Here is a 14,895-nt window from a genome sequence, read left to right on the forward strand (position 1 = left end):
ACAGATTGACGATCTAAAAACGTTCTCTATATTATATATATATATCCAACCATAACATATCCTACGCATTTATGATCATTAGTTTCTTTAAAGTTTGTAATTGTAAGTGATAATTTCTATCTAAAAAGAAATAAAGTGAAAAATTGATACTTCCATACTGAAAAAGTTGAAAATATTTTTTATATATACTGTATGTGGCCATAGGCGGTATATAAATCTGTCATTGCGTGTCACATTTAATCGCGCAAAAATATTGCGTCGCGACAGGCCCCTTTCTGCGCGCGTACAATGCTCACGACTCTTGTTGTGTGGTGTTATTCGCGAAGCGGTGGTCTGGCTTGCCAGCAAGTGAAAGTTGCTCGAGCCACTTTCCCTCGGGGGGAACCGAGCGATCGCTCAGCTGGCTTCCGGGCTGCAAAGTCGCGATAAATGCCAGAGATCCACCGCCCTGAATCGGCCAAACCTCGCGTCATCTACTCTTTATGAATTAATTGAAAATTAATTCTGTCTTTTGCCTTAAATTGCGACCTTTTAATAGACACCTTAATTCCTCTCGCGGAAGTTACATTCACATCTTTAAATTCTACAAGAACGATGCAGCGTGTGCGAATTGATAAGTAAACAACGATTAGAATAAATTATTAGATGCGCACAATTTTTTTGGGTGGCATTTAAAGAAAAAACGCTATTATCGAGTACGACATTTATGCCATGGCTTCCACATACCTTAACATCTCAATTAATAACAGTTGTCGGAAAGCAACCCTCATTAGACGGTGGCTTCCGCGTGCATCTTTCGCGACATTCGTAGGAGTCGTGTGTACCGGAAACCGCGCGTGTCACGAGGACGCGTGTGCGCGCACGTGCGCGAGAAAAGGGGCCGGAGTGTACAATACGGCATTGCCTGCCCCCTTCGTAGCCTTGTAATTTTCAGGAGAATTGCGTGTTCGCGGGAAATGATCTGTAAAATTACAGTCGCGGCTTCCTGAGCGCGCGCTAACACCACGTGTGCAAGTGCAGACGAGCATATGCGTACATATCTGCTTACGGTGCCGTATGCGAGTAAAGCGTCGCTTCGTGGACTTCGTACTACATCGCAAATTGTTTCCTTTAACGCTTGTGCCCCGTTCTCTCTCCGCGGACTTTCTCCCCGGATCGATTCGTATAATTTAATTGGTTCGAGGAGCGTGGCCGCGCGTTGCGCGAATGCGCGTGGCTGATGGCTGCATCGTTAACGCGGAACTGATGTTCCCTTTAATCTTACCGTACGGAACGTGTGCGGAAACGCAATTTTTCACCAATAGTCTTTATAAATCAAAGCGCTGAAAAAGGCACTTTTAAAGACTTTAAAACATTTAGATACTTGCATGCTTTTAATTAATTGATTCTCAAGTGTCATGTCTTTAAATTTTATAAGAGGAAAGTATCGATGCACACATGCGTATATGGACATTTTATTTTGCGCGACAGCATCTTATACTAATCTCGTATTAACCGCCGACATGCACCGATTGCATCAGGTATTTATCCGCGCGAGTGTATAATTTATCAATGTACGCTACGTCAATCTTTCTTTGGATGAGAATATAATCGAAGATCCTATTTAACGAAACGCGGTCAAACGCATTGCCCCGGGTCAGTTTCCGCGTAACTTTCGCCCGTGATGCCCGTGCGCTTCTCGTTACCCAACAATTACCTAATCGTGTCGTACACACAACGTCGATTAAGCGAACAGGCGTAACGCATCGATAATCGAGATGCAGTTTGCCTCGAGAAAAAGAGAGGCGAATCGTGCTGCGCCGCTCCACGCGTTACACTGTCAAGGACATGTATCTGTCTTTTCCAACCAGTCACCAGGAAACGAAATAATACGCTTGTATATCAAGGAGAGAAAATATACCACATTTAATCGACCACACGCCATTCCTAAGATTGCGAGAAAATGGATATCACAATGCAAGAATCCCGCGCATTTATTCATAGAGCTTGGAAATATAGTTATGTATAGTTAGCTCGATCATATTGCTATGACGACATTAATTATACTTGTGTGTTTCCTTTGCTGTGATTATCATTCGTAGAAGATGCAAATTTGTATCGACAATTAACAATCATAAATATTATTTGCGTGTAGAAATCAATTTACCGTATATTCCTGTATAATAAGTATGTAATAAAGATAGAAAGAGGTGGAAGAAATTCACATTATATTATTACATATTGACCCATCAGGTTAAAGAATGAAATAAGAAACGGTCCGATTTAATAAAAAAAACAACTTTTAAAACCACCGTTCGAAGATTATACGTACTGACACAAAAACATTGTCTTTCACTTTCATTCAAGCACTGAAGAGATATCCATGTCAGCGATATTCACGCCGATTTAATTCTATTGATGTTCACGAGATACTTGATCTGAAACTAATCGAATAGTATCGGTGTTTTTTTTTCTAGTAAGTGAGACTCGACGATTAACAAATACGCAACCAGGCAAGAATTTACAATTAAAAATTAGAATTATAATTTAATTAGGATTTACAGAAATTTAGATTTGGTACTTTTCTTGTTCAAGTTTTTCGGCGAAATGGAATAGAAAGAAACATTAGCTTGCAATCGATGCAAATTATTATGTAGGTGCTGAAATAGCGCGATGATGATCGAACGTATTACATCAATTACGTGGCACGTAACGGTTAAGAATTACCTAAAAGAATTACCACACACGAGTGTATTACGCGGACGGCCATGTTCCATGGCCAAGGACGAGCCGTGATTCCGCGTCCCTGAAGGACATGTGCGCCTTTCGAAACCAGTTACTGAACGCGAGATCGCGGAGAGTATAGCCGGATGCGGATTTATCTGTTCGGTGTATCGGTATCAATTTTCTATAGATGTCACTCGATGTTAGAAAGAGAAAGGAAAGCGCGCGAGAGAGAGAGAGAGAGAGAGAGAGAGAGAGAGAGAGAGTTCGTATTATATTTCATGAAAGAAATATTCTTTTAATTTCTAACTTTTAATTATCTAGGTATTATCTTATAGCGCAACGAGTTGTGCGATGCATATTTACTTGTTTCAAAGGAACGTCCGAGAGATATGTGTAATCCTATCAAAGCATATTGGTATGCTTCATGCGGAAGACATTCTGGCGAACATTTATTGCTCGTATAATGCATATCTGCGGCGGCGGCTGGCATATAGTTATAAATCGTCCAGATCCTTTTTAAATGCTAACACCGAACACCGTGCGGCCAACATAGGCGGAAAACTTTCTATAGCGAAATTATCGAACCGGTAATCATCGTAAAATACACCCACGTACTTTCTAATCAAACTACTATTAAAACACGTTCCGCGCAGAGGGAAACGAAAAGGTGAACGATTAGAAAACGAGAAAAAGATACTGACCGATAATAGTCGCGCAAACAAAGGAAAAGCAGATCGATTAAGAGATCGACAAAAGATCGATTAATGGATTTCTGAATCATTTCGCGAAACAAATTTTGTTTTAAAAAGACCGTTTCTTAAAACAAATTAGAATGTTAAATTGATCGAACGAATATCTAAAGAGATACGAAACAAAAATACTGTAATTTAATGCATTAATTTTAACAACAACTGTAGCAATAGCTAATATATTTGACTTCCATTAATATTTTCTGTCCACCGCGAAATCGATGTTAATTCAACATACTTACATACTTCTCGAGCACATGATTGCCTACCGAAAGATTGGGAAGCTACAGGTTGTCGCGATAGCGACAGTAATGCAGACAGGAAGTATTGCCGTGAGCGTGAAGGAAAGGGTGAAAGCTAAACTGGGAGGGGAGAAAACGCAAACAGCCAGCTGTATTTCCGCGGTCTTAACCGATTCAAGGCATTTCCTCCCGCATGACCAATTTTTCTACTTGTCTGACTGAGCGGCCGAACTGTCCTCCGCTAATTCATTTAGAGTATCGACACTTACGTCATCGTCTGGTTTTAACGTCGCGCCAATATAACCGGAAATTCGATCGTTTTCTTTAGAAAAGTTTTCCCCCTGTCCCATAAGACTTCGTATATATATGTATCGCGGTTCTCATCTAGCTCTACAGATTCTTTTTTATAATAATAAGATTAAGTGCAGAGTACTAGGTTAGGCAATAATTAATCCAGAATTCGTGACTACAAAAGAGTACATTCGTTCGTAATTCGGCTTATCATTTCCGGTTCAGGTCGTTACAAGCGTCTGCTCTCACGGTGGATGACGTATTGTGATCTAGATCAGTATGTGATATCATTCGTTGTTTCTCATATACTGTTTCGCTTGATAGAGTCACACAGGTAAAACGAGAAAACTCGTTCCTGAGCTACGATGCGAACACTCGCAAGATCACGATCTTAGCTTCTAATGAATAAGCTTGCGTATTTGCGCTTTTGAAACTCAATTCGCATGAAACGTCTCGATTTCACTTGGAAGTCATTAAAATCTGATAGTTTTGTTTAAAATTTACATTAATTTTGGTAAAAAACGTTTCTAAAATAGACATTTTAGATGAATTTAATTAATTATCATAAATATCACCACGCTTTTTCTGGCACATGTATTCATCAGACAGGTGGATTCGTCGTCTGCTCTCGTCTATCGTAGAGTGGGTCACCGGGTAAGGAGGAAACAAGCGAAAGACCACCGCTGCGTTCTGCGTCGTGCTTGAGGAAGCGGGAAGGCCTCTCCAACGAAAGCGAAAACCTCTTTCACTCTCTTTCGCGTTACGCGGATACTAGCGAGCCTAGTTTCACTCTTTATGAGGTGAGCTTGTCTCTCGAGGCATAACTAACCAGGTTAAGAAATGGCTCTCACTTGAACATCAATCAGCGAATGATAATTCAAAGAATGAATGCTACCAAATATTACAATATTCATGCATTGTCGAATTACTTGAGATATATTTCCCAATTTCTTTTTAATAATTTTGAACGATGAATGTTTGTTATAATTAAATAAAGACCCAATAAAGGCATGATATATTAGTAAAATTATGTACAATTATTTGCCATTTTCGATATCTTTTTTTTTTCAAATTGATTTTATCGAAACACGACAAACTAATACGAAGATGTTTAAGATATGTTAGTGAAATATTTTATCTTCACCTAAAGATTTCATAAAGTCTGTACAATAAATTGATTTTTTGCGTAGCGATGAATCACCGCGATCGTAGCAATACACCGACACAATAAACACCGATACGAACAAGTTTTACGACCGCGTGTTACACCGTTTTTCATTCTAACAAAGCAAATTCTCTAAATTATATTCATATGCGTCTATGCACGTTGCGCCCGCCGAGAAAATCCGCGCACGAGAATTAATTCACGTATACGCGGTTTTAATCCGGATATGCACCAGACGATATGGTGTCCGCACGTGAAGTCGCATCGGCTAAAATGCTAAATGTACGCAAACACGGTATTCACGTCCGTAAAACTTCTGTTGTTTCCGACATATATTTACAATGTTAGCTCGCGTAAACAGTGCCTCTCTGACACTCCACGAGGGACGCTATTAATCGGAATTCTCGACTTGTTAATTCCGCACATTATACAAATACATATGTTAAATCATCACAGGCTTCGCGTGTGAAACGGTCTGGTTTATTACTATCGATACACGTGAATCCCGAACGAACATTTACATAATTATGATAATTATATATTTTTAAGTATAATGTAATTTTCCAAGTTTAATGAAATCGAGCATTTCATAGACGATGTGCATATATGCACTGCATAATGAAGATAATGAAAATATCTCAATTTGCTGACAAAATTAAAATTCGAGAGATTCAAAGACTTGTTGGTCCCGAAATTCAAGATCTAAGGACCTCGCGTGCGCTTTGCTCATTATGCAAACTTTATTCATACAACGATATAGGAGCGATATAGGAAACCATTTCTAAGAGGTCTAGCCGCACTCAGAGGAGCGGCCAAGGACGACTTCGTGGCTCACTGCGTGTTAGTTCGTTACATGCAATCATAAACAGACAATAATGCTCGCTGTATACATCCGCGATTTTTATTTCTCCCTCGCGTTCGGTTATATTCAGCAAACTAAAACATGAACGTGTAAAGATCTCGAGATGTTGAACGTGTCGAGACGTGAGTGAGTGATCGAAAGAAAGAGAAAGCAGCAATATAAAATACCCATTACAGTTTTCATCAACGGACCTCAAAGTAATCTAATCCGTAAAAATTAACGTCTACAGATAAGAAAATTTATGCGCATTCCAACGACGTGACCGGGCACCATATAGATTATTATATGCACAGAATACAAGATATTTTTCTGAGAAAAATATTTTAAGGGATACCGCAATTATATATCACGATTGCTTTCAGTTTCTATACTATACAATTTTATATTATCTCGCTTATAAGTTGCAGAAAATAATGAGAGAGACACCGATGAAAATGACATTAGCTTCGACGTTATTCGCCAATTAATTCGATGATTTCGCGAGTATCGCTTTCACTGTCGATAATATATGTCCTTGCGGTGCACCTGTTCACACCTCATAGCCAGCAGACAATTAACAATTTTACGTCCACCGGGAATTCGATCAAGCCATATTTAGCACAGATATCGATAAAAGTTCGTTACACGACGCGAAACCAATGATTATATTATTTTATCGCTTGAAAATCTTGTTAATGGAATGTACTTTTTCTTGGCGCTAAAGGCGACAGGGAGCGAATTGATCCGACACATTATTGATCACTGTAATCGGTTTAGTCGTTTGGCCGCAGCGCAACATACACATTCGCACATCCACGTGCGAATGTATATACGTGACCTTTAAGCTTTCGTACGAAACGTGAATTCAAAGGATTCCTTAATACCTCTAATGGTTTCGCATATAATCGCTTGTTGCACTTTCCGCGACGTCGAATATATGTGTATGTATGAGTCACTCCGCGTGTTGCTATATGCGTTGTCGCATAGTGATATTAGATCATTAATTATTTTTATTTTATTTTCATCTATTCCGGAGTTAAATAGAGAAATTAACTGCTCGATACTGTAATTATTCGAAACCGTTTCGGTGAAAATTTTAAAAGAAAACATATGAGTCACCACTAGACTTCGGTCGCGCCTAAAACGTAGCGATAGGAATAATGAGGTCGTGCCGGGACTAAAGATAACGCTGCGTACGTACACACGGCGAAAATCTAAGAAAACATATGAGACTCCTACGCTATAATTCTTGCTTGCATTTTCACAAGGCGCTTCTCGAAGCAAGAGATAAGACCGATAAACATACGCACCATTGTGCACGGTGCAAAGCCGACGATGAGGCGGGAGGTTAACTTTCTAGGAAACGTGTTTCGGCCATCTGGGCGATACGTTTTATACGAGTAAAGGAACGAGGAAATGCCTTTTCTTAATGAGATTATATGGGAAACGTCACCCATACGCGATGTAATAATAATACAATATCTGTAGTTGTTACTATATATAGTGCACCAGCATTTCGGAATGATAATATTAATTACATTATGATACAATTATTCGTCTTGTTGCAAAGGTGTTGTGACGCTTCTCGCCGTGTGTAATTCCTTTCTCATTCCGCGTGCAGTCATCACGAGCGCCAGCGCGCGTCTATAATTAAAGAATACTGAAGCTAATTAGAGCGTGCTCGAAAAGAGAAAGTGTTTTGGGAAAATAGAAGCGATTGCCGTGCTTCCGGCACTCCGAAGGAACTTATTACATACTAATGCGAGTTTGATGCCGCGCGGATTAATGATGACTCGAGGACTCACCTAAATTTAATAATGCTCGGATTATACGTTGTATATATCTTCGGTGATGCATGAAAGGTGAAAGAAGAGCTAGGCGGAAGAGCGACGCGTGAGTTATGCAATAACGAGATATCACGAGACTTGAGTTTTCATCCGTGCAATTTTCATCGCACGATCGTAACGTCGCTACGTACCGGATATACCCTGCAATTGCAAGGTACCTTCGCGTCTCTAATAGAATCTAAGTTAATGCCGGTTAGGGGCCGTACGTCAGAAGGGACGATGGTGGCTTACCGCACGCACAAATCATCGGAGTACTGACAACGGCACGAGATTTACAGATCGTAAGTCAAGTTCTTCCCGTCCATCGCGTTCCACGTTGTGCTGCCTCTTGATTTTCCCTTCCAGGTATAGTTAACCGCAAGAAAATACTGTTTCAAAGTTTGATATTCTGCTCGTTCAACGTCCATCATGATTATTTCACGTTGCTCCGATTGAATTTATATTCTCTCTCTGATGTTTCCCTTCACGCAACCGATAAAGTAATTAAATTATCGAATAGCATATAATTTCATAATTTTTTGTGTTAAAACTTCCATCAGTTCTTTTACAATTTATTTCTTTGCAAATAGTGATTTTATGAAGTCCAAAACTATAATAATTGTTCCATTCTTGCTTCTCTATTTATATACAGAAAATATATATAGGTACTTGAAAAAATTAATAATAATGCGTGTTTCGAAATAAAATTATTCCAGAGCTTCTCGACAGTTTAAAACCTAAGTTTGATTAGTTTTGCTGAATGCATTGCAGCTTTACAGTGTTATAAACGAATATTATGGTGATCTCGCGATTTTAATCACGGAAATAGATCACAGCGATGAAGTTGCGGTAGCAGTAGCGACGGCTAAACAATCGCATTTGTTTGGAAAAGGTTTCCTGCGGCCTTGGTCGATGGTTATTTCGGACGGGCGGCCTATCCCACAAGCTATTGTGTATCGTAGATCCGATTGATCGGAGGAAGGTTTATCGACGGCGCACCGTGCGCCTATTGTGACAGAGAAAAATTGCACTTGCAGAATAAGCGACATTTCCAGCTTCGTATACAAGTTTTAACTGAAAATTTACAACGCCGCAACAGCATCTAAAGCAACAGATCAAAGACGAATCCGTCACGACAAACGTAACCTGATTTTCCGAAGCGTTTGAGCGCAGCTGTTGTTTACGAGGCAGGTGAAATGAAATGAATGGCTCTTCGGAGATATGCATTTAGAGATGTCGGTGGGTTACAGTTATTATCGAGAGAACGGCGGGAGTTATGCCAAAAATGCATTCACGGGGCACCCTCGCGTGTTCACCTGCCTAGACATTCGCGTGTCGTCAATTACGTAAATGACTAGCGGTATTGGGGCGGTTACTTTGGAGAAAAAGAATAAAGGCGGACACTATTTCAGAGTTCGATCTACAAGCATTTTGTTAATTCTCTAGCGTGAGAAATTGTTTGGGGAAAAAAAACGAAATTTTGAGCAAGTCAAGGGATAAAATTGAGGTTTCCAGTTGCGAACGATGAGGTAACGTAGCACATTTGCGATCGCAAAGATCGATAAATCTGCGTGGACAGATATGAATGTGCGGTATACCGTAGCGATGATGTGTGTGGTTTTGTCGCCGAAGTGCAATCTTAAGAGCTCCCAAGGCGACTATCTAAACAACGAAGCGCTCTACAACGCAGGTTCTACGTTCGTCGCAGCGGGTTTATTGTTTTCAGCATTTGAGCAGCGTTTCAGTCTCAATGATTTATTAGCCGATCTATCATTTCGCGAATTACTGACAACAAGAGGCCTGCCGCGAGAAATGTGTAGAATCCTTTTTCAATGTCATATTCGAATAACTGCATAGCATGCCACACTCCTTGAAGAATCATACATCTTATTAAGACCGTACAATTTCTGTCATTTTATTTGCAAATAAAAGATTGCAAATAATAGACATTTCGTACCTGTTGCATTAAAAATATTTTGTAGTCACTCTTCGACATAAATATAATGGTTCCGTCATAGCTTCCGTTAAAAAGTAGAACACGTGAGATATGCGCGCGTATTTATGTCCACCATGATTAACTTTGTTATCTTGATGACTTTTATCTATTGGTGCAATTAGCAAAATGCAACTGAAAACTAGTCCATATTGCATATTTGTACGAATGAACGTTAGTAACGTCAACGTAGCTTTTACACGTCGCGTATAGATTTTTGTTTTCAATGGTCATAATTATTATTTACATTTACAATAATCAGTCAATGACTTATCGCATCTATTATATTTGCTATATCTTAGTAGATATATATACAGACTTAATAAACAAGTACGAAATACGTTAAAATTTGCATTTATTTTTAATTTGTGGAGTAACAGTAACTTTTTTGTAATCAAAATTATCAAGAATTGAATAATGTTTTAATTTATGATTTTTTTATTCTTCATAATTATCCTGATAATGTAGAGTGCCAACAAATCGCTATCGCTAATTCTTACCTAAACAAATGCAGTCTCTTAAATCCAAAGTCTCTTAAATCCAAATCACATTTATTAATGTCAGTATAGAACTAAAAAAAAAGAGAATAATAAATCAAGCCTGAATTAAATAAGCCTCTCATTAAATAGGTATTAACTATTTAATTGTTAATTGCTTAAATATGACGGATTTATTTATCCACAAAAATTACTCTTATAAAAATTGAACAAATTTGTGAAAAGTATGAATTCTAGAGATTTATTTGCGCCGAGTTCGCGTCGAAATCGCGTGTTTCCGGTACCGTGAGTAATCGAGTATAGTAGTGGCTATCTCCAAAGGTCCCGGCTATTGTAAATAAACGAGGAGGACGAACGAGGACGCGGCAAGTGCAAGAGAGATAGAGACGCGGGGTACGGAAATGCAGTTCTCGGTGAATGAATGGATAAAATCAGGAAGATCCCCCCGCGTGTCCCTCGGCCCGATTACATCGTAACCGAACGAGACACGCTGCTCCCCGCTCGTTCTCTCACTGTACCGGTGGTAATGCCGCCTCGCAACACGAGATTAGTTCCGCAGAGTTAGCCGGCCGGCCGACGAGCAGCCTTGAACCAAATTACGGGCTGCCGTTGTTTAGTTGTTTAGCCATCGTACGCGCTGCAGAGAAATCCCGGCCGGGAGCGCCTAAGGCGACGCCACAGGCGCGGTTCGATCGCGATCTCACTTTCCGCTCCTGTAATCGACGCTACATGGACGCCGATTATTTTTAGCCAACCGATAATCGGCCGAATATCTCCTACTTTATCGTACCATACACGAACGCATGTTATTAACATTTTTTAGCCACGATACCCATGATGTTCGCGCGCTTATCGCTACCAAAAAGCCTTGTTAGTGATGCTTTTCGAGAGAGTCCGATTACGTGTATCCTATATATGACCGGGCTATATCTCGCGGTTTTGCGTAAATGTATATTCAACACACTTGTCGCGACAGGACGCAGTATTGTGAATGTAGCCTTGAATTTACAGGCACGACTGCAACAATAGTTGAATAGAACGCGTTGGTACATCAGAAACCACAAACCTCGGCAAACCGTTCGCGCGAGAGCGGACTGCCAAGCCGATATTCCGTAAACCAAAGTGAAAAAAGTGGAGAAGTGACGGAATTAGCATACCATCGAATAGAGTTACGTTGCCCTTGGTAATATTTTACGCGGTATAAAGCTCGAAAAAGATGACAAACATATTCTTAAAAGAAATCTCCGGCGGGGACAATTCAATAGGGGTCTAAAGCCTAAATTTCTTTCATTGCTTTATACATATGTACATCGTTTATTTCTACGATTATTTAGTATATTTGCTATCATGACATAGTTGCCAATCATTATGATCCTCATACGTCATCGTCATCGTTACTGTCATAATCATTATCATTATAGTCATCATCATCATCATAAATATAATTGTCATTACTATCATTACCATCATTATCCTCATAATTATCATAATCCTTTTTATTTCCATCCGACATATCTTAGTCTTAGTAACTAACATCGTAGCATGACAAGGCACGTTCTCATAGCCTTGACAGTCGACCCGACACTCCCCAGACTCGATGACTATCGAAATAGAAACACGAATCTAAATAACTGTGAACAATTTTGTCAAATCTTGATAATACAGACGATCAGAAATACGCATCAGGAAGTATGCATATACGCACACTATGCACTATGCACTACGCATAATCTATTTAACCAAAAAATATGTACTTCTACGCGATAAATTTGATGTGGCTGTAATATTGATGCAATTCATAATTATTAATAACTGATGAGCGTTTATAATACGTTAAAAGAACAATATTGTATGAACATGGAGAAAAAGATGAGAAGAGACGGGATAGAAAAGATGATGATCCTGACTAGCTTATTATTTTTGGATGAGCATCTTCAAGGCCACCGACTAGCTTATACTCTTTTTCTCCATTTTCTCCACGCGTGAATTTCAATTCCAAACGATGCAATGAAAAATTTGAGTGCTAGTTGAATAGTGCATAATATCATATAGAAATAAAATATGAAAAAGTTTACAAAAAAGCTCGTTAAGGTTTAAATGTTTTTATACATTCATATGTATAAAAATACTCATATATATTTTTTACGTAGGCGTGTCGACAATATTTTAGCATAAATTCATAAAGTCTAAAAGAATTGTAGGAAAGATACTAAAGACAGGAAATACTGGAAATACTAGAAAACCGGAAGATGTGTAAAATTGCACATTGTCATATACCCGCGATGAAGAAGGTGTTATATTGTATATGTATACCGGAAATTTTGGGGAAAAAGAATTGAGAAAGTAGAAGTATTGTAAAAGCGAATGAACGTATTTGTCAATAGCATTCTTAACATCTCCACGTGTCCGAGAGTATCGTCGGAAAAGATTGTCTTTAACGCGGTTATGAATTCGATCGTGGAACGGTCGCAATCTAAATACACGAATAATCCCGTAAAAAAAGATTTCTCGCAATGGAACAGACTTTATACTTACAGAATATTTATGTCGTAAAACTAATTATCGGCCTAAGAAATTGTAATTAAAGATTACGAATATTGTTATCTAAGCAAACGAAATTGAATTTGCAGGGAAACAAGGTAAAGATGGGCCAGAGGAAAAGAAGGATGCCGACGGCGAACTTTGGGGCAACGTGGAAGCGCAGGCCGCCTTTCTCGGGCCCAATCTCTGGGACAAAACTTTGCCTTACGATGCCGACCTGAAGGTATTAAACCATGTATGTATAAAGGCGCGATACGGTAAGCCTATAATTTGGCTGAATTTAATCCCAAAATTTCATAAAATAAAATCGGGAACTGAAACTAATCATGTGTCGTACGTTTTGTCTTTTGAGTACTATTGTTTATTCGTTGACATAATCCATGCTCTTTGTGTGATTTTCTATCCATTACCTATCGCGATAATAATATAACACGTAACCTTATATCTTCTTTAAAATTATTTGTACGAGTCTTTCTTTGAAATAGCATCGATTTTGAGATGTGCTCCGCAAAGCTCCCCGGAAAGCTATCCCACCGCGGAAATTGCTATATATGCACGCTATATAATTGAATAAAAAATCAATGTAGCGGACCATTGTAACACTTATTCCGTTATAATTCGCCTTCCTGGGTCGAGAAACCGGGAAGCCGAATATTAAGCCGCTATGCAATCGCGACGATAGCGGCCGCTTTCTCCGTTATGCCTCGGCGGAATCGAGGAAGTTTCGGCTATTCTTTTCTATCTCCATTATTATTTTTAGCCAAACCATCTAAATAACTTATCAAAAAAGTATATCCTTTTAGATAACTCTCTATAGAATAGCGAAACTTGTCTATCTTCTAAGGAAAGCAACTCAATTGCTTGCGTATAATATTACGTAAACAATTCATCGTCTTAATTTATACAGTTATATGGGTATATATGCATGATAATTAATAATTGAAATATATAGCTGTGCGATCCGAATAAATTGTATAAATAATGTAAGTTTTGGAAAAGTATATAAAACTCTTCATAAACCTTTCGCCAACTTTCACCACTTGCGTTCCTTCCATCACGATACGCCACTTGAATCTCGATAAAGAAACAGAGCAAAATTACAAAGTGCAAAATGAAGTAGAAATGGAAAGATTTTTCTACGAAAGCCTATTTCTTCATTACATTCAAAAGTTCCGCCTGGTTTTATATGCCTTTTCAAAATTAAGAGCACAGTATGTATATATATATATATATATATATATATATATATATGTGTGTAGAAAAAATGTGGACACGCCAGCTTTCACATTCATATTAATATAGTGGTTTTAATTTGTGTACTTGGGCAAAATATATTAACTGATTGTGTACTTATAAAGTTAAATGTTTCAATTCTAAATTAACATAAAATATATCTTTGGTCTCGTTGTCAGTTGTATTGATATAAAGTCTACATGTATTACAATATTATTTATATATGATTGTATTATCATTATTTATGGGCCCGTTAAAAATTGCGAATTCTAAGTATTCGCCCAAGTTTACTTTGAAACCTAAGATAAACCCTACTCGAATTTGATAAAGACCCGAGAAATCGTCTCGGAAATAACACCTCAGATCTTTGTTAATAGTACGTCGACCTTGATGAGTTTCTTTCTGAAAATGGCATCCCCGTCGACGGTGTGGCTGGTGGTGGACAAGGTGCCATGCAAGGCAGCCAGCTTCATAAAATCAACAACACTGAAGCCCCCGGACATCAGGGACCAGCGGGTCTACATTTGGAACCAGTTACCAAGCGTGAGAGATCACCATCGCCGAGCGAGTGCTGCTCGCCGGACACCCTGAACCCACCCTCTCCCGCGGATTCTAGTGAGTAAAATACAACCTTCTCTCTCGCTCTCTCACTTTTATTCCTCGTCATAGCCGTCGTTCGCGATATCGAGATCCTGAGAAGTGATTCACACGATTTCATACGAAGGGATAAAAACTTCAGACCTCTAATATTGTACGTCTATAAATATCAGTACCGAATATTTTTAGAAAATGAAGTACTCGATAATGTACA

General features: G+C 38.8%; 1 protein-coding gene across 8 annotated transcripts in view; it reads left to right on the forward strand.

Moving 5' to 3' along the window:
- The window catches only part of LOC139821001 (thyrotroph embryonic factor), a 69,098-nt gene that overhangs the window by 49,289 nt on the left and 4,914 nt on the right, over positions 1-14,895 (forward strand). For 6 of the 8 annotated variants that reach the window (XM_071791669.1, XM_071791670.1, XM_071791671.1 and 3 more), the window contains 2 exons: positions 12,941-13,086; positions 14,462-14,699. In XM_071791669.1, the coding sequence (XP_071647770.1) occupies positions 12,941-13,086; positions 14,462-14,699 (384 nt within the window). The remainder of the gene's footprint in view (positions 1-12,940; positions 13,087-14,461; positions 14,700-14,895) is intronic. The other 2 variants (XM_071791666.1, XM_071791668.1) reach the window with 1 other exon arrangement.

Source organism: Temnothorax longispinosus, chromosome 10, assembly GCF_030848805.1.
Source record: "Temnothorax longispinosus isolate EJ_2023e chromosome 10, Tlon_JGU_v1, whole genome shotgun sequence".
Taxonomy (NCBI): Eukaryota; Metazoa; Arthropoda; class Insecta; order Hymenoptera; family Formicidae; genus Temnothorax; species Temnothorax longispinosus.